The sequence below is a fragment of the Aspergillus aculeatus genome, assembly GCF_001890905.1.
Source record: "Aspergillus aculeatus ATCC 16872 unplaced genomic scaffold ASPACscaffold_6, whole genome shotgun sequence".
Lineage (NCBI taxonomy): Eukaryota > Fungi > Ascomycota > Eurotiomycetes > Eurotiales > Aspergillaceae > Aspergillus > Aspergillus aculeatus.
In genome coordinates this window covers 636,134-655,488 of record NW_017962981.1, presented here as the reverse complement: position 1 = coordinate 655,488, position 19,355 = coordinate 636,134, and the positions used below count along the sequence as shown (strand labels likewise).

General features: G+C 55.8%; 7 protein-coding genes across 7 annotated transcripts; 4 read left to right on the top strand and 3 right to left on the bottom strand.

Moving 5' to 3' along the window:
- Positions 1-155: 155 nt before the first annotated feature.
- Positions 156-3,586, bottom strand: ASPACDRAFT_77706 (ATP-binding protein). Its single transcript, XM_020205019.1, has one exon. The coding sequence runs from the start codon at positions 3,197-3,199 to the stop codon at positions 350-352; it is 2,850 nt and encodes a 949-aa protein (XP_020057144.1). The 5' UTR covers positions 3,200-3,586; the 3' UTR covers positions 156-349.
- A 2,301-nt stretch (positions 3,587-5,887) lies between these two features.
- Positions 5,888-8,469, top strand: ASPACDRAFT_59633 (uncharacterized protein; the record flags this gene model as incomplete). The annotated part of the gene is made up of 5 exons (XM_020203468.1): positions 5,888-6,188; positions 6,304-7,220; positions 7,276-7,563; positions 7,617-7,892; positions 7,948-8,469. The coding sequence occupies 5 exons, from the start codon at positions 5,888-5,890 to the stop codon at positions 8,467-8,469; spliced, it is 2,304 nt and encodes a 767-aa protein (XP_020057143.1).
- Positions 8,470-9,352: 883 nt separating this feature from the next.
- On the top strand, positions 9,353-10,524 carry ASPACDRAFT_77703 (urease accessory protein UreG). Its single transcript, XM_020205018.1, has 3 exons — positions 9,353-9,571; positions 9,638-9,736; positions 9,827-10,524. Exons 1-3 carry the CDS (start codon positions 9,396-9,398, stop codon positions 10,365-10,367), a joined length of 816 nt encoding a protein of 271 aa, XP_020057142.1. The 5' UTR covers positions 9,353-9,395; the 3' UTR covers positions 10,368-10,524.
- Positions 10,525-10,742: 218 nt separating this feature from the next.
- ASPACDRAFT_27572 (WDR46/Utp7 family protein) lies at positions 10,743-12,429 on the bottom strand (the record flags this gene model as incomplete). Its single annotated transcript, XM_020199505.1, has 2 exons — positions 10,743-11,717; positions 11,776-12,429. The coding sequence occupies 2 exons, from the start codon at positions 12,427-12,429 to the stop codon at positions 10,743-10,745; spliced, it is 1,629 nt and encodes a 542-aa protein (XP_020057141.1).
- A 219-nt stretch (positions 12,430-12,648) lies between these two features.
- ASPACDRAFT_117305 (small subunit rRNA maturation protein TSR1) lies at positions 12,649-15,680 on the top strand. Its single transcript, XM_020196047.1, has 3 exons — positions 12,649-12,923; positions 12,997-13,466; positions 13,527-15,680. The coding sequence occupies exons 1-3, from the start codon at positions 12,812-12,814 to the stop codon at positions 15,378-15,380; spliced, it is 2,436 nt and encodes an 811-aa protein (XP_020057140.1). The 5' UTR covers positions 12,649-12,811; the 3' UTR covers positions 15,381-15,680.
- A 248-nt stretch (positions 15,681-15,928) lies between these two features.
- Positions 15,929-16,578, top strand: ASPACDRAFT_1855346 (uncharacterized protein; the record flags this gene model as incomplete). The annotated part of the gene is made up of 3 exons (XM_020197433.1): positions 15,929-16,126; positions 16,256-16,325; positions 16,449-16,578. The coding sequence occupies exons 1-3, from the start codon at positions 16,072-16,074 to the stop codon at positions 16,576-16,578; spliced, it is 255 nt and encodes an 84-aa protein (XP_020057139.1). The 5' UTR covers positions 15,929-16,071.
- A 444-nt stretch (positions 16,579-17,022) lies between these two features.
- Positions 17,023-18,393, bottom strand: ASPACDRAFT_42288 (PAPA-1-like domain-containing protein; the record flags this gene model as incomplete). The annotated part of the gene is made up of 3 exons (XM_020201073.1): positions 17,023-17,274; positions 17,349-17,455; positions 17,505-18,393. The coding sequence occupies 3 exons, from the start codon at positions 18,391-18,393 to the stop codon at positions 17,023-17,025; spliced, it is 1,248 nt and encodes a 415-aa protein (XP_020057138.1).
- Positions 18,394-19,355: the final 962 nt, after the last annotated feature.

Genomic DNA, 19,355 nt, shown 5'->3' with positions numbered 1-19,355 from the left:
GAGGTCGAGCCCCTTCAGTAGCTCGAGTAGCTCGAGGTCTCTTCTCCGGCTTACTTCTTCCGGAAGTACTGCACTGCGCTTACTTCTTACGTACCTGTACATCCACTTCATATTATTGAATACCTCAAATCCAGACATTTCTTTGTACCAAAAATCAAACATTCTATTCCAGAAGATAGCAGGTATCTGCAATATTGTTACAGGTTCATGTCGCTAATTAGTGTACAATTGATCGTCATTGCCTGCCTGCCCTTCCATCCCAGTCCGCTCCAGTCCGATACCTCCAAAAACCATATAGTAGAGTGAATAACAGTTGATCTATACAAGAATGCTCATCGAAGCCCTCCGGTCAGGTCCGTACGCGCGCAGCCTCTTCGGCCGCCGCTGATGCGTCCGCGGGAGCCGGGATAAATCCCCAGCCGGGACTCTTCTTCCGCCGTCCTTTGCGATCACCATATTGTTCATCGAACTTCCGGATGGCGGACAAGGACGCCATGTCCTCGCTGATTGATGCACTGATTTCCTCCATCCCTCGTTCAAAGTGCTTCCAGGTCAACTTGCGTCGGGCTGGGTACTGGTAGGGCTCATCGCCTTGGTGCTGTGCTGCCAGTTCGTTCTCCTCGCGCACACAGGCCAATGCGGCAGCCACTGAAAGGTTCTTCAAGTCAGAACCCGAATACAGCGGAGTGCGACGCGCCAACTCCGCAAGGTCGATTGTGCTGTCGAGAAGTTCGTCTTTCAGATGGATCTTCAAGATGGCCTGCCGATCCTGCTCAGTCGGAAGATCAACCAGAAGGCGGCGGGGAAGACGTCGGAGAACAGCATCATCAAGATCAAAAGGTCGGTTAGTGGCAACCATGATGAAGGCAGAGAGGTCGTTCATCCCGTCCCACTCGCGCAGGAACTGATTAATGAGCTCCCGGTGTGAGGTACGGCTGCTGGCACGGGTCCGAGAGCAGAAAATGGCGTCCGCCTCATCAATGAAAACGACACATGGGCTGAGCTTCTTCGCGAGCGTAAAAATGGCCTTGACGTTCTTCTCACCTTCACCCACGTACATGTCATAAACTTCCGAGCCGCTGACTTCAAGGACGGTGGCACCACTCTCGCGGGCTACAGCCTTGGCCAGGAGTGTCTTACCGGTTCCAGGCGGCCCGTAGAGCAGTAGACCAGGAATCTTGTCCGTAGCCAGAACACCGTAGGTGAACGCCTCGGGGCGAATCAGAGACAGCGAAGTCAGCGTTTTGAGGGCGTCGATAGTCTCTGGAGGCACATGAACGTCCGAAAACGTGGTCCGGATGCTCTGCGCATCAACAACTCCGTTCAGCAGCTTCTTCTCATATGAGTTGCACGTCTTTCGTAAAGAGCTCAGCAAGCGCTCCCGGTCGCCTGCTGCGCCTCCTGCTTTAGCTTTGGGCGCCTTTTCTTGCAGCCAGTCTTTCTTGGCCCGTTCGCTCTGCTGTGTCATTTCGATTCCCCGACGAACGTGCTCAAAACCAAACTGTTCACCAACCTTGAGAGAGCCGAGTGCCAGCGTGCACACCCAGTGGACTTGGGAATAAGACCAATACCGCTCTTCCAAGCCACTCTGTTCCACAAGAGACGAGTCCAATGGCCAGGCACGATCACGGAAGAGATCATCCTTGAGTGCGGCGGCTTGTTCGTGCAGTCGCGTGCGAAGCATGTCCTGAATGTGGCGGATGTTGATATCTAACGTCCGCTTCCGTTGGTCCTCTGCAAATGTACGCGCTGCCGCCTCTGAGCCCATGTCAGGCGTGACAAGCAGCACTTGAGAAAACTGGTCATCGGGAGCGTTCTGCATTAGTCTAATGGAATCTGCACCAGGTGCGGCTTCCTGTGCCATCGTCCCAACAAACAAGACCCGGGATCCGGCCTTGCGCTTTTCTTCAATTGCTTTCCGCAGGATGATTATGAACTTGGCGCCTTCGCGAGTATCCTGGATCTCGTCATAGTCCTGAACCTGGACGATGACATCGCGAGCGGCTGGGGTCGCTTCGGGCTCGGGAACTGCCGGTTTTACAGGCGCGTCGCCGTCCGCCTCTTTCAACGCCGGTGGTGCAGGCTTCCTACTAGAGGGAGAAATGAGTTGACGGGCAAGCCGAAGTCGTCTACTTTCTGGTTTCAATGCGGCGTTCGCGCCATCCGCTGCCGGGTTGAACAACTTCAACCTAGATAGTACGTCATGAATTTCTCCAGACGATCCTAAGATGAACCGTTGACCAACTGCCGGAAGATCGGATGATGAGTGCAATGGTTGCAGAGTTTCGTCATCGTTGTCGGCCTCAATCGAATCCACTCCATCTTGTGAAGCCTCTGGCATGGTAGGTCGATATACATCATAGCCCAGGGAACGAATCGCGTCGGTTTTCCCGGTATCCGTCAGATCCTGTTCGCTGCATAGTTCTGCGATGTCCTGTGCGTTCAGCGTCACCAGGTCTGCGCCAACCTCTTGAGCCAACCTCTTGACTACCGCATCCAGAAACAAGATCCCATCTGCACCCGGATATTGCAGGACCAGGTGTGACTTCCGGGCTGAGGGTTCTTGGGCGTACCTTGCCGGCGGCAGACGCATACCAGCGCGTGCAGATGCACACAGCTCCTCCCACATGGCATCCGTCAAGGCGTAGCGGTTCTCTTGCGGCGTAGGCTCGTCCGAGGCCGGTGGGCCCTCGCCATCACCACCTTGACCGAGCTTTTTGACTGCGGACGCTTTCTCCGCCTTGAGATCCGACGGTGACCGGATCTGCACTTGTTGTACCGAGACTCCGGCATTTTCGCCCTTCCCATCATGAACGACGATGTTGCGCTGACGAAACCAATCCGGTACCGTAGTGACGGGGACATTTAGTTGCGCTGACGTTTTCCGGTTCCTCATTACCCTCCGGAGAGCAGAGCCGTAGGGCTTATCAGTCTTGTTTTCATGCTGCTCCGACGCCGGTTTGGTCTCGGAAGTATCGCGGTGGGCGAGGTCTGGTTCAGCATTTAGGGTCGGGATATCACCGGTAACGGTATCTTTCGCCGAGTCGCGCGGGTCCGGGGGTTCAGATGGTGTGGATGAGAGCCATGCTGGCGAGGGATGGAATCGTCGTGAATGGGCGAGGATTGCGGCGGGAAAGCGGCGATGGGCGATAAACCGACAGGGTCGCGCCAGAGACCAAAGGAACCTGCCTTGGGGCATTGGCGGATACATCCAGGGCGAGCAAGGCCACCAGATTGTGAGGTACGGAAGAGAGTGCTAATGCTGCACAAAAGCCTTCGTCTGCATCGGCGGTGAAGTTGCGACTACGGAGTAGGAGCCCGAACAAGGACTTTCTACCTGGTCCGCCTCCTGCTGGGGCGGAGAACAAAAGTGACATCACGTGATAGTACCGTGATCTGCAATCTACGCGCTGCAAAAGCACCTGTCAAAGATCAGCACCGCGCGACCAATGATGGCAGTGGAGCATGCTAATAATGCGCTGTATAGAATGACTACTTGAAGCTTTAGATGGGGCATTTGGCAAAGAACCTTCACGAGGAAGAATGGATGTGTCCTATAACAATGCTTAATTTAAGCTCAAACAGGCGATGCTGGAATCAGGAGATTTGAACAGCGAACTAGCTCCGATCAACCAGTGCTACAAAGGCAGGGTCATCACCGACAGGTACGAAATCCCACGAGTATGGTAGGCATAGCAAGCGGCGGAACAGCGCCGAATTCCAGTGCCGTGACGTTATGCAGACTGATATCAGTGCCAAATGGCAGCCTACAAAATGATTACAAAAGAAAATAGTTGTATAGCATGTTCGAGTAAGACAAGCATCTTAAATTTTATTGTATCAATGTATCTGAAGCTATTTGTCCAGAACCCGACGTGCATAAGGATGATCGACGATCCGCCGACACCCTGATGTCACTCCGTTGTTCGACGTCATTTCGGAGTACGGTAAAACTACTGTAGCATACATTAGCCAAGGGTTCAACGAACTTCATTGTACAACGAGGTTTCGCGTGAATCAGACAAGCCATGATGCGAATTGTTTCTCAGACCAAATATACTGGCAAGTAGCAGACCAACCGGGAAAGGGAGGTCCGAACTGTCTCCTCATGGACGATTCAGAAGGTAAAGAAGAGAAAAAGGTTTTATCATCTTCGAAACAATTCGCAAGGCGACGAATGGGCATAGAGGAAAGGGGGAGAGAGGACTAACCTGCTGCGAGTGGCAGATCTGCGGAGGTGACCTGATCTGTTAGCGACGTTGGATGGTCTGATTGTCAGAACCAAGAGATATCGAGCATGAGATGAAGACCGTTCCCCTGCCTGCAAGGGGTCAGACTTCAAATCATATACAAGACAGCATCATGTCTGTTCAGCTTTCCAGCTTTCCATCTGAGTTTTCACTCTGGTCGAAAGTGTGTTGAGAAGATGAAAAAAAGAAAGCAGAAAACTAACAAGCGGGCATAAGTAGTAGAAAAAAAAGTGATGCCCACCACGGAACAGCATTGATCCGGACACCACGTGACAGCGACACCTTGCCTGATCGAGGTGTTAGCGTGACTCTGGACGAGGCGCGGACGGCGATTCGCCGATCGGAAGGAAAGAGGAAGAAAAGGCGGAAAAAAGGCCTCATATACCCAGCGAGAAGAGAAATGCGATACAGAGAGACCGAACAAGAAGAACAATCTCGCTGCGAAAAAAAAATAATAGTAATAATAATACTTTATCATCCCACCCCAGGGCCATATGCTCTTTAGTCTGACTGAAGTTGACTTCTTGCTTTTTTGCCCTCTTTGGAATTTTTTACAGCACCACTTCCACTTTTATCGTTGGTCTATACCTCCGTAGTCAAATGGAATAACTGCTGCCAACACGTCCAGTTCTTGCAATCGCGCGGTGCCTGCCTGCCCTGCCGGTCCGTCTCTCTTCCCTCTCTCGCTCTCCTGCTCTTCCCTCTCCCCCGTCTCTCTCCCCCCCGTCTCGAATCGCTCTCCTCCCCTCTCATTCTTGTCCTGGTCAGTATCTCCCTCTCTTCCTGTTTTTTCTCTTTTCCTCTCTGCATTTCCCTCCATCGCTCTCTCTTTTTTTTTGCGCGCTCTATCTTTCTATCGGCCCCTAAAAGTGGTGGTGGTTGTGGTAGTAGCAGCCCCTCCACACTTCCTCCTCCTCCCGCCTCCCCCTAACTAACTAACCATTAAGTCTAATTCCCGTGTATGCATTATTGTTGTATTCTCTATCCCACTCCTTTCCTTTCTGTTCCCTGCGCGTTTCCATTCTCTCCCAGGACGGCCTTTAATCTTCCCTTCTAATCGCGTCCTACCTTCTGTCACCCGCCTTATTCCCTACCCTTTCCCCTCCCAACCTCCCGCCTCTTCCTCGCCTACACCCCCCTCCTCCTTGTCTCTTGTTTCCTCCAAGTCTTCAGTCACACCCTTTCTGACTAATCTCTGCTGACGCTACAGGAATTGTACAGAACAAGGAATTCTACCATCCCCTCCCCACCGATCTGGCGGGCAACAGGTGATTAGGCCGGTCCGATCCATGCTGCAGATCTTGGGTGGTCCTGGACGATACCGACGCAGGCTCAATCGCCTGTCAGCTGCGTCTTGGCCTCCGCTCCGGCACTAAAAGCGGCCCTGTTGTGCCCTCCACGTCAAGCGCGCTCGTCGTTCAGTCCCGACGTCCGCCTCTTTCGGTCACCCCAAAAAGCCCTCTCTCTCTTTCCCTCTCTCCCTTTTTCTTTCCTCTATTTACCTCCTCTTGTCTCTTTGCTGTCGGTCGCTTTATCGCTCAGCCTTTCGCCCCGGCTGACTCCTTTTTGAACTTTTCGCCTCTTTCACCGACCTCGAGGAGTCCCGTTATCGGCGGCTTCGTAGCACAGCGATGATGATGGCGCAACCGTTTCCCGCCCCTCAAGGCATCCCGCAGCATCATACTTTACCGCCAGGTCATCCAATGGCTCCTGGTCAACATCCCAATGCTCACCCCGGGGCCGGAATGGTGCAGGCGGTGCACCCAGGTGTGTCGGCTCCCGGAGGGCCTCAGGTCAGCCAAGGTGGACCTATGATGGCAGGCATGCCCCCAGGTGCTGGAACAACGGGGCCTGGAGGGCCAGTGCAGGCTCATGCTCTCTCCCATCTGGGTCCGGCACAGGCACACATGTTTCAGCAGCCTCATTTTGCCCAACAATGTAGGTTCCTTCCGGGTCGCTCGGCGGCTTCGTGAATCGTGCTTTGACTGGACAGTACTGCATCTCACTGGCCAATAATGACGGTTCTTTGCTAACTCACTCTACCCGGAGCTAGTTGCCGGTAACCCACAACTTATGCACCCGCAGCAACAACAGGCGATGATGAGGCAACGTCTGATTCTCCAGCAACAACAGCAACAGCAGCAGCATCAGCAGCAACATGGTGGACTTCCGGTATCATTACCCAACGGCAATCCTGCCGGCCTAACTGCCGCTCATGTCGCCGCCATGCAAGCGAATCAAGGAATGCGACCCGTGAATATGCAGATGCAGATGCAGCAAATGCCCCACGGACAAGCGCAGAATATTCAACAGCAGCAGCAGCATCTCTTCGCCATCCAAGCGGCCCAAGCGCAACAAGCCCAGCATGTACAACAGGCTCAACACGCGCAGCAGGCACAACAGGCTCAGCAGGCTCAGGCCCAGCAAGCGCATCAAGCCCAGCAAGTCCAGCAGGCGGCCACCCCGGTTCAACCTGGCCAGCAGACTCCGCAGCAACGGGCAGCCGCGCAACCGCAGAGCGTGCACGATGCACAAAGCGCAACGCCGCAACCCCAACCTGGCCCCCCACCACATCAGGGGAGCGCGACTCCGCAGCCGAATCCGTCGCAGATACCCACCACCCAGCCCCCGCAGCCCCCGCAGCAGCAGCCTCCCGCTCCGCAGCCGCAGCCCACCCCTAATCCGCCTCCGCAACAACTGCCACAGTCGCAGCAGCCTGGTCCTCAACAGCAACCGCCGCAGCAGCAGCCGCAGCCGCAACCACCACAAAGTCAGCAGGGGCCTGTACAGGGACAACAACAACCTCCCATGATGTCCCAGGAGGCACAGCTGAAGGCAGCGCAGCAGCAGCAGCAGCAGCAGCAGCAGAATCCAGCCACGATGATGATGCAACAGCAACCACGAATACCAATGAAAGGGGCCGCAATTCTCCACCTGAATAGCTTCGCAGAACACCTGAGCAGCTTCCAAGTATGTGTCCACATCACCCTCGCGCCCTAGGAGGAGCAATGCTAACATGTTACAGAGCCGCGGTGAGGCACACGATCTCGCCTACTGGCAACAATTCGTGGGCCGGTTTTACGCTCCTGGAGGCGTCTTACGTCAGGGCGTCTACAACCATCAGACGGGTTCGAAGCAATTCGAGATTGGCACGGTTGCACTGCCTCGCTACTACTATACCCAATTCACGAGCGGTATCCGCCATATCCAGATGGTTGTGGAGGGGGCTCGGGAGCGGGACTTGCCGAACGGAGGTCACGTTGTGGAGAGCCCCAGGACTTCCTTCATTTACTGGTTCACCAACGATACTCAGGTCGGCACTTCTATCACTGGATTTAAACTGTAATCTACTGACAGCGAATCTAGCTCTTTGCCAACGGAACGATGACGGCACATTTTGACATGAACAACAAGATCGAGATGCTAGATATCGTTATGTTGAATCATACTGAGTATCTGCCTCGCAGCCAGCTACAGGCCCTAGAACAAGCAGCAGCAGAACTGCCAAAGCAGAGTCCCAAGGTTACCAAGAATGCGGGCAAGCGTGGCCAGCAGAAGCAGCCGCCACCGCCCGCGGCCACCTTGCCCGAATCAATGGTGACTCTGAACGGTGTACCGGGTGCTGTCATGCAATTCATGGAGGTGTGTTTCACCCCTCAACATCCCCCAGGCTATACTGATATATTTCATGATGTAGGTCTCGGAGACGATCGCATCTATGCAATTCTTGATGCAGTTCTCCCAGCAAAACCCTCAATTGACACCGTGGGAATCGTTGCGCAACCTGGTGAATTCGATGCAGAACCAAGTTCCTAATCCTGCCTTCATGCCTCTCCAAATGAACCCGGCCATGCAACAAGGTCAGCCCCGCGCTCCTAGCATGAGCGGTCCGAACCAATTCGCCTCCCCAGCCATGGCTCATCTGGGTCTGCCCCCTGCTCAAGGGTCTCCCCATCTGAGTGTTTCTGGTCATCCCAGCCCTGCACCAACCCACCTGGCCGGACCTCCGATGCAGCAGGTCCATATGCAGGGCAATGGTCCGCAAGTGACCAGTGCAAGTGCCAGTCCCAACGTGGGAACCAAGCGGCGTCGGGCCAGCACGGTGAAGGTGGAAAATGATGATAATGGACCGGATTTGAACGGGGCGCCGGGACCTGTGCCAGCCAAGGTGAAGGCCAGTCCACGCGTGGGCGCGAAGAAGCAAAAGGGGGGCGCTTAATCTTAGAGTAATTGTGGTTTGGGTTACTTTTCGTCGCTTGTCATCTCATATCATTGCAGTCTCACCCGGCGGGAATCGGCGTACCTTGAGGATACTGTGCGAGGCTTCTCTTTCTCCGATGCTTTTCTTCTCATCTGCCGGTGTCTTCATTTTTTGTCTCCTTGGCTGCCATTGAACATACGTGCTGGGTTTGGGTGCTATATGCTATTGTTTCTGCGGGGCTGGGTCGATATGGTTCAGGTTTCAATTGCAATTAGAAAGTCAACAGGCTTGATTGACACGGCGTCTTTTGAGTCGGTTGTGCCTGTGATTGATCCAGACGACCTTGCATCTAGACCCGATCAAGGTCCGGGCAGTTTTTCTTTTTTTCTCCCTTTTCTTTTTTTTTTTTTTGCTCTATTTTATTCTCCTTCCATCTCTCACAGCGTTCTGTGGGGGTTGACGTGTGTATGAACGTCGTTGCAGTGAATGTTGTGCTTGTGGAGCTGCTTTATTTGATATCCACCTTACCTGGGCGATTGACGTGATCTTGCTTTTTCCTCTGTCTCTCTCTCTTATTGTCTCTTACTTCTTGTTATGTTCCAGGCGTTTGGGATATTTTCGGAAGATAATGTGTTGATAGTTGCGTTGCTGCATTGTTGTGTAAGAGAGCATCTCAATTTCAACTTCAATTTCAATTCCAATCTCCAATACAAGTCAAGTTAGCCGTCGGATCTGGGCGCCAATCGGGGCAGGGCATCGGCAGTCGCCGTGCAGCCCCTCCACCGCCCCGCCATTAGTACTTACTCAGTAGATCTACTAATAGTAACTCACCTACCTCCGCCAACCTGAACTCGCTATCTTTTTATCTTCTCTCGTCTTTTTCTTTTCTGCACTTTCCATCGTCTTCGCTCCGGGATTGTCTCAACCCACCACAACCACACATCATGTCTCACTCTCACTCCCACGACACTGGCGTCAGCCACTCCCACGACGATGTCGCCGGCGGCCACGGCCACTCGCACGAGATCCTCGATGGACCAGGATCCTACATCAACCGGGAGATGCCATTGTCGGAGTCCCGGGACTGGAAAGACCGTGCCTTCACCATTGGAATTGGCGGGTAGGTCTATCTCCCCTGCGAACTCGTACGATCAAACCAATTCATGGGATTTTCTCTCAAATCTAGACCCGTCGGATCCGGCAAGACCGCCCTGATGCTGGCGCTCTGCCATGCCCTGCGAGACGAATACAACATTGCGGCTGTGACCAACGACATCTTCACGAGGTAGGTTGTGTTGCGTACTTCCCCTTCCCTTAGTCCCCCCCCCCACAAACCACCCCAAATCTCTGTTAACACAACCCGGCCACAAAACAGAGAAGACGCCGAATTCCTCACCCGCCACAAGGCCCTGGCGCCCAACCGCATCCGCGCCATCGAGACGGGCGGCTGCCCGCACGCCGCCGTCCGCGAGGACATCAGCGCCAACCTGCTGGCCCTACAGTCGCTGCACAAGCAGTTCCAGACCGATCTGCTGCTGATCGAGTCCGGCGGCGACAACCTGGCGGCCAACTACTCGCGCGAGCTGGCCGATTTCATTATCTACGTGATTGACGTCGCCGGCGGCGACAAGGTGCCCCGCAAGGGCGGGCCGGGCATCACGGGCAGTGACTTGTTGGTGGTCAACAAGTGCGATCTGGCGGCGATCGTGGGCGCCGATCTCGGGGTCATGGAGCGGGATGCTGCCCGCATGCGGGAGGGCGGGCCTACGGTCTTTGCCGAGGTGAAGAATGGGAAGGGGATGGAGCATATTGTGGGCTTGATTTTGAGTGCGTGGAAGGGGTGTGGGGCTTATGAGGAGTGTGTGAGGAGGTGGAAGGCGGGGGGCCAGAGGGGGTCGGGGAGTGTTGATGCTTAAACTTTATCTCTCGTGTTTCTTTTTGGAGATATGAGGTTGGGATTGTTGAGGAGGGGGGGAGTGGAGGTGGACTTTGGGTAGGTTGGGGCAATGTTGCCCGTTGATGTATATGATGATGATCGTTTATTTGCACATTTCTATAGGATATATATTCAGGGACTAAAAACTTTTTCTTTTCTTGCTTCTCACCCGCTAAAAACCTCAACGCCGGGAATATGCAGCCATTAAAAAAAGAATACAACAGCGATGGAAGCCCGACGCTCCAACCACCAGGGTATCTGAGAGCTCAAAGTCGCAGGATGAACACCCCACCACAACCCCAAACAGAAATACATACACGAAACAGAGGAGCTAGAAAGTAGATATATGTTCTTTTCACATCTCCTTCTTCGCAAAGCGAGCCAGAGCAGGCCCCAACTCCTGTCGCTCGGCCCGCAGCTTGTCCTTGGCCCGCGCGGTGCGCTCCTTGTGCAGCAACTCCGCCTTGACCCGCTTCTCGTCGATGACGTTGCGGCGGCCCTTCTTTCGGAGGTACTTGCGCAGGGCACTGTTGCGGCCGCGGCCGCGGTTCTTGAGCTTCTCCATGGGGTCCTCGGGCTTGCGGTCGAGGTCGCGCTCCTCGCGGTTCTTCTGGTCGCGGATCGTGTCCAGCTTGCCGATGAAGCTGGGGTCGAGCGAGATCATGTCCGGCTGCAGCTTGTGGAGCAGGCCGCGCACCTCCGCCTCCTGGCGCTGCTTGGTGTTCTCGTAGGGGTTCGCCTCCAGGGCGTCGAAGTTGGGCTCGCCCGCGCCGGGGACGATGATGCTGGCGAAGCCCTGGTCGTGGCCCACGCCCAGCACATCCTCGAACGGGCACCAGCGCATGTTCTCGATCCGCTGCCCGTCGCCGCCCCACGCCATGTAGGGGCTCTGCACCTTGCCCTGGTCCGCCTGCGCCGCGTCGAACAGCCCGCGCCACACGCTGACCTGCGTGCCCCAGCCCACCGCCGTCAGGTTGCGGTCGCTGATCGCCACCGACGCCCCCGGCTGGTGGCACGAGTACGAGTGCACCTCCCGGAACATCCGGATGTCCCACACGTTCATCTTCTGGTCCTGGCCCGTCGACACCATGTACCGGCCCTGGCGGTCGATCGCCATCGAGCGCACCGGGCCGCGGTGCACGAGCGCCTTCACCAACGCGGTTTGCGAGTTCGGCGACCACAGCGTCACGCTGCCGTTCTGGTGGCCGACGTGCAGGATGGCGTTCCAGGGGTTCTGGGCGAGGGAGGTCGGCGCTCCCATGCGCGTGGGAAGCTCGGCCACCATTTGACCGGTCGAGGTGTCGGTGTATTTGAGGTAGCCGCTCATTTGCTAATGATTTTGAGATATTAGGCTAGGACATTGGATAAAAGCCTCGAAAGGTACTTACCGCGCTAGCGAGAAGGAAATGGTAGGGCAAGAATTCGAGGAAGAGCGGCTCGAGGTGCTTGTTCAGGCAGTGCAGCTCCACACCGGCGTGATCGTAGATGTAGACGGATCGCTTCTGCGCGACGGCGAAGTACTGGTTGTTGTGCAGCCACCGGGCATCCCGGACAGTCTCATTCAGCTGCAACTCGCAGCCCAGCTTGCCGTTCCGCCAGTCCATCGTCGCAACATGGCCCTTGCGGCCCGCCAGCAGCAGCTCGCGGCCGTTCCTCGTGTAGTCGCAGCGGTAGGGGCCCATGTCAGTCAACTTCAGCTCGAACCCCTTCTTGGCCGTTTCGATGCCCACGTTATCCCGGATATCGCTCTGACGGACCTTGTACGTCCGTTCCAACTCGCCCTCGGTCTCGATGAATCCGGCCTCGTGTTCCAGCAGGATCTCCGCATCCTTGGCCCGGAGCGCGGCCTCCTTGAACTTAGCTTCAACGGCCTTCAGGTTGCTGCGCAGCTTCTTGTCCCGGATGCTGTGGGTGTGAATGCCCTTGCCGCGGCCGTAGGTCTTTTGCGCTTCCATCACTCTTTTGCTTTCCTTGCGCTTGTTGGGGTTGGCGTTGGTGTTGGCCGTCGGCGCAATGGCCTTTGTCGGCGTGGATTCCGACATTGCGGGCGGTGGAAGATGAGCGCTGAGGATTCTATGAGATCCGGTGAAGAGAGGTCTGGGTGAGAAAATCCTCTAAGCTGTCGAAAGTTGACGTTGACTTGAGGACCAACAGTCACTTGCGTATCTGTAATAAAAATCCGAGCCGAACTTTTCTTTTTCTGCCGGTCGGTTCCCTCGCTTGTGTCTCCACCGCCTTATTTTTTTCTTTCCTCTTCCCCAGACCAAAGTCAACAATCGGGCCCGATTGGATTGAGTGTCAACCTCAGGCTCTTTTGGCTCTGTGCTTCTGGAAGACGGACTCTTCTGCAGGCTCACAAATATCTGCAAATCTCCCACGCTGGCCTCTCTTCCCTTCCGGTTCAAAGCGCCCAGCGGTGCCAACATGGCGCCCACTCAAGCGGTGCAACACCACCACCGCTCCACCACCAAATCCTCCAACAAGCCCTATAAGACTCGCCATGCCTCGAAGAGTGCTCTGAAAGATAAGGAGAAGGGTGCGTCTATCTCACTACATATCTATCGCTCTACCAAATCAAACTTCCCGGGCCGCTAAAATATCATCTATAGGCAAGGTTGAAAGGCCCGAGCGGGGCACCCGCAAAACCCCTCACCAACAGCTCATGTCGAAACTCGATCGGAGGAATCAGGCTCGCCAGAAACAGCAGCTGAAACAACAGGAGAAGGCTCAGTCGACCAGCATTTTCTCCGGCCAGAACGGCGCCCCCCGCCATGTTGCCGTTGTGCCGCTCTCCGTCGATATCGATGTCGCCGCCGTCATCCGGTCCCTCAACGAAAGCGTCGACGTTACCGCCGATGTCTCCGCCGATCAGATCTCTCGTGTGCGCGTCGAGCGATTCCGCCAGAGCCTGCAGTACATTCCGGCCAAGTACGACCTCATGAGCGCGCTGGATGCGTGTCGGATGGCCGATTTTGTGGTGCTGGCGCTTTCCTCCCAGGTCGAGGTGGAGGAAGAGGGAGAATTGCTGCTTAGATCCATCGAGGGTCAGGGTATCTCCAACGTTGTTGCTGTGGTTCAGGTGCGTCTTTACGGTCCACGGGTGGTGTATGGCTCACGTGCTAATGATATCCGTTCATAGGGCCTTGATAAGATCAACCCACCGAAGAAGCGTCCCCAGGTTGCGGCATCCCTCAAGTCTTTCGTCAGCCATTTCTTTCCCTCCATCGAAAAGGTCCTCTCCGTGGATTCTCGTCAAGAATGCTCCAACGCGGTTCGCTCCTTGTGCACGGCCGCCCCCAAGGGTATCCGCTGGCGCGACGAGCGCAGCTGGATGCTTATCGAAAATGTGCAATGGCCCGAGAACAGCGCCGAGGTTGTGGACGATGTGGTCGTGACTGGTGTCGTGCGCGGAAAGGGCCTGAAGGCCGACCGCCTCGTTCACATCCCTGGCTGGGGTGACTTCCAGGTCGACTCTATCACAGCAGCTCCTCTCGCGACGGCGCGAAGCAAGCGGGACGATGCGATGAACGTGGATGACAACGAGGCGCCGCAGCTCTTGGACTCGCCTACGGCGGATCACGACGACATGGCCACCGTTGCTCCCGAAGAGATCGAGATGGAGGACGACGAGTACTCCTTCGCTGGGGAGGAGCGCAAGGGTGTCCTCCTGGACGACCACCACTATTTCTCCGAGGATGAGGAAGACAGCCTGCCCAAGCCCAAGAGACTTCCCAAGGGTACTTCCAAGTATCAGTCCGCATGGTTCTTGGACAACATCTCCGACTCGGGATCCGACTGGGAAGATGAGGAGGACGTTGCGATGGGTGACGAGACGATGGACACTGCCGGCGCCCCTGAGGACGGTGTGTTCCCAGACCACGGGGATGCCATGACGGAGGCTGGTCCCTCGGAATATCCCCAGTCCGAGATGTTCGTTGATCCGTCGCCCGAGGATGATGCCCGACAGCTGGAGGAATACCGGGCCAGCCGCCGCAACGAGGCCGAGGAGGACCTGGAGTTCCCTGACGAGATCGAGCTGCACCCCAACGTTCTTGCCCGCGAGCGCTTGGCCCGCTTCCGCGGTCTGAAGAACTTCAAGACCAGCCCGTGGGAGACCTCCGAGGACCGCGCGCACGAGCCCGAGGACTGGCGCCGGCTGCTCCAGTTCGCCGACTACAAGGGCGCGAGGAACAAGTTCCTCCGCGAAGCTCTCGTCGGCGGCGTCAACCCCGGCGCGCGGGTGGATGTGCACCTGCGCGCTGTGCCCGCCGCCCTCCGCAACCGCCCGCAACCCCTCTCTCTCTTCTCGCTGCTGCGTCACGAACACAAGCACACGGTGGTCAACATCAACATGCACCTCAACTCGAGCGTCGAGGAGCCCCTCAAGTCCAAGGAGGAACTGATCGTCCAGTACGGCCCGCGCCGCCTGGTCGTCAACCCGATCTTCTCCGCGGGCGACAACACCCCCAACAACGTCCACAAATTCGACCGCTTCCTGCACCCCGGCCGCAGCGCCGTCGCCACCTGGATCGGCCCCTTGACCTGGGGCGCGGTGCCCGTGCTCGTCTTCAAGAGCAAGAAACCCGCCGCCGCCGAGGACCCCGAGGAGATGGTCGACGCCGTCGACGAGGAAGAAGAAAGCCCCCGTCTCGACCGCCTCGAGCTCATCGGCAAAGGCACCGTCATCGCCCCGGACCAGAACCGCGTCGTGGCCAAGCGCGCCATCCTCACGGGTCACCCGTACAAGATCCACAAGCGCGTCGTCACCGTGCGGTACATGTTCTTCAACTCCGAGGACATCCAGTGGTTCAAGGCCATGCAGCTGTGGACCCGCCGCGGCCGCAGCGGTTTCATCAAGGAGTCCCTCGGTACGCACGGTTACTTCAAGGCCACCTTCGATGCCAAGATCAATCCCCAGGATTCCATCGGTATCAGTCTGTACAAGCGGGTGTTCCCGCGCAAGGCGCGGACTCTGGAGGAGGTGGTCTACTAAACTTACCTCCTTTCCAGGCGTGTTGGGCTTCCTTGGCTAGAATTGCTCAGGGGATTTTAGGGAGAGTGTGTGTGCGAGAGAGCACGAGATAGATTATCTATGATACCACCGAACCTTTTTTTTTCACTTTTCGAGGCACATGAACCATTGATGATGATGCTTATGTCTGTGGGATCTTTCTCAGTTCACAGTCATAAATTTACAACAAAAAGTACAGTACATCTTGTTGCGTTGAACATTTCTCTTCCCTTGGCAGGATAGTTATAGATAGCAGGTCAGGCTTTAATGATGAGTTACGAGATTTCGTTCTTCTCTTCCTTCTATTGATTTTAGGTTCTCAAAATTGTCACATTCATTCCAAATAGATCACATCTAAAAGTCATGCCCCCAACAACTACGGAGTATTTACAGTCCTCAAAATAGAATAGTAGTCATATCAAAAGACTCGCCACGTGACCCCATTCTCCCGATCTAGAGTACAGCACTGTCGATAGTTCTGCCAACCCTCCCCGCCCGATAAGCTCCTGCTCCTCCTGCTCCTCCGGCCCCGGAGATCTACAGTGACACTGACACTGACACTGACACTGGCATTCTATTCTCCGAGTTCAGCGCAGTCCAGCGGCATTGTACAGATAAAAGCACACCACCCCACATCTCCTCACCCACCCCTCCAAAATAAAAAATAAGGAAGATGAGCCGCAACTTCGTCCCAGTAGCCCTATCCATCGGCGCCGGGGTCCTCGGCGGTGCGTCACATACATTCTTTGCCTGCTCCTGCTCCTGCTCCCCCCATCAAAAAAGTGCCCGGCTGTGCCGGCGCACTCGCCGCTACGAGATCGAGATTCATATACTGACAGTGTCTTTCGGGGGGTTAGGGTACTATGTCTGGCAACCGTATTTCAAGGAGATGCAGCTACACCAGCAACACCAGCAGTCGTTGAATTCGTATGTTGTTCCGATCCACACTTCCCTGGGATTGGGGTCTTGGCTTGGGAGAGTTACTTGACACAAAGGGGGATGGCGTGCTGTACTATAGGATCAATGCTGATGGTTGGGGGAACGCTCTAGGGAATCCACCGGTTCGACAGCGCCGCAATCACAGGTTTCGACATCTACATCTACACCGACATCGACACATCAGGAGGCGGTCGCTGCGTCTACGACGGATTCGGGGGTGGGGAAGGCAGCGGGGCAGTGAGGGGGTCTTTTTGGGGGTTGGTTGGATGGATGGAATATCACTAGATTTTCGCGCCCATGGTGCAAAGTGCAAGGTGCAAGGTGCAAGGTGCTTGCCGGGCGTGCTGCTGGGCGGTGCGGGTGAGCACTTCGCTTATATGCAGTGCTCTCACTGGGCCCGGGGGGGAGGCTGGAAGAGTCCATGGCATCGCGGGTCTTGCTGGCTGTTATGCACAGGCCAGACGTGTCAAATACTCTGCTTGGGAAAGGGAGGGGCCCCCTCCAGGAAAGACATGCTCCACCGAAAGAAAGAAAAAGCCATCATGTATACTATCATATTGTATCATACAGTCACATTAACAGGAAATCATTCAATTTAGAATACATGTCCCTTCCTGGTTGTAAGACCCCCAGTAAAACGCCTCCGCTCCGATTGTGCGCCGCCGAAACCCTCCCTCCCTCCTTTCTATACCTCTTGGACAATTTTGCCCGGCCCAGCGCCGAAGACCTGTGCAGCCGGCGTGCCAACCCACTCCTCCGGCACGCCCACGCGGCTGCCAGCCCGACCACTGACCCAGCGCACCATCGTGGGGTCCGGCTTTTGATACGCTTCCTGGATCTCTTGATCGGCGGTAGCATTCTCGGCAGCCTCGGCGGCGGGGATGCGTCCTCGGCGCTTGGGGGCCTGCTTGCGCAGCAGTCGGTTGATGGTATCCATCTAGAACGGTGGTTAGTGCGCGCACGCGCGGTCATGAGCTTGAGAAGGCTCGGTTAGGCTCTAGGGTCACACACCTTCTCTTCTTCGTTCCGCTTCTCGCTAAGGTTCTTTCGGCGACGGGCCATTTCCGCGCGGCGCATAGCGCGCTCCTCTGCGGTCAGGTGCTTCTTCACCTGGGGTTCTGTTTATGGTCAGTCGTGGCCGGGTGAGCAGTGATACGGAGGTCCTACCCATCGGGAGTTGCAGGAAGTCATTTCCCAGGTTGCCTCGCTGCCGTTTGGTCATGCGAGTGAGATCCGCAGTCGGCGTCCCGTCACTGTCGAGATCTTCATCCTCCTCATCCTCCTCGTCCAGCTCCTCGCCTCCATTCCCGGTCACCAGCATACTCTCGTCCTGGTCATCAGGCTCGCCCTCAGCGTCGGTATCTGGTTCCGACAACTCCTCGTCATCATCGTCATCGTCGTCGTCCAACTCCATCTCTTTCTCCTCAACACTCTTGACTGCTTTCGCACTAGGTGCAGCGGCGGCAGCAGCTGCTGCTGCTTTCGCATGTCGCTTAGGCACTGGGGGTTGCGGTGGGGCATCATCCATGTCGAGATCCCCTTCAGCATCAAGATCTTCGTCCTCCTCTTCATCCTCCTCGTCCTCCTCCTCATCTTCGTCATCCTCGTCCTCACCGGGAGCATCTTCGTCGTCGACCTCGTCCTCTTCCTGGTCTTCGAGATCATCCTCGTCGCTGGTGTCTACTTCGACCAGCTTCTTCCTGGGCCGGCTAGTGCGGGGGCCCGTGATGATCGGGTTCTCGGTGAAGACATTCACCGAGCGCCGAGTGGCAGGCGCCCCTCGGGAGCTTCCCCCGGTAACTTCTCTGAGCTTGTTGGAGGGCATCTTGACGGTCAGATGAATCGATCGCTTGGATGATTTCCCGGATACGTCTGATGGAACACACACCGCGGTCACTGCGGGGGTGGATGAAGCAGCAGTAGCAGCAGTAGTAGTAGTAGCAGCAGCAGCAGCAGCGCGGGTGCTTCTTGTGGATCTGGAAGAGTCGTTAATATCTATCATGCTTGATTGATCATTGCGCCCCCCGTGGGACCGCAGTGAGCGACGGAGCGACATGGTGGGTTTGGGGGGAGATTAGGAGAGGCGATGAGCAATTGCGAGGTTCCGTAACGAGTGATTGATAGTCAAGGTTCCAGAGGGAATTTGCGCGGGCGGACAAAAGCTGCGTCACTCGCACGTCGAATAGACAGAGGGAAAGTGAACAAGTAGTTGAAGTGAGAAAAGCGAAAAAGCAAGCAAAGCCTTCTAGGGCCCATGCGAGGATGTGATGCGGGGAAATAAGGCTAAGGAGAGGAGATACGGGGGTGATAGTGGTGAGGTGTGATGGGGATTGGGGAGATGGAAATTACCATCACGAAGGATGGATGAGTGAAAATGAGGGTGTTGGAGGGAAGAGAAAGGCGGAGGGAGAAATGAAATGAGGGGAGCGAAGCGCAGTCCATCTATCAGAAGGAGAGGTCTTTCTGACTGCTGCTGCTGATGTGTTGTTGGTTGGTACATCAGCAATTTCGTCGTCATCTCCTTCTTCCTTCCTTTTTCCTCACTTTCGACTTTTGCTTCCTTCCACACCTCACATCTCCACCACATTCTCTATCTTTCTCCCTCCCTTTCTCTCGTCCTCTCTTGCATCGAAGAGAAGAGGGGCAGGGAAGCAATGAAGCGAAGAAGTGCGACGCGGCAAGGCACAGACAGAGCATGGATGATTAACCCCAATCAGATGGCGATCGAACAGCCACTTGATTCATTTGATTCACGAGGCCTGGGAGCCAATGGGAGGATTCTCGGCCTCCTTGTCCTCAGACGGTGAACCCAAACGGCGCTGCAGTCCGTTGCTGTTGCGCAACCCCGGATCACCCAAGGAATGGTTTTGGTTTCCTGCTCCGATGGGGAGGCTTGATCCGGACTGGGGGTCAGGAGGAGGGGCAGTGGCAGTCTATCCAAGGATTTCTTTAAGGTGTCTCGATCACGCAGCAAGCCAGTGCAGCCGAGAAGGGAGCAGAGGCAGTCAAATGAATGGG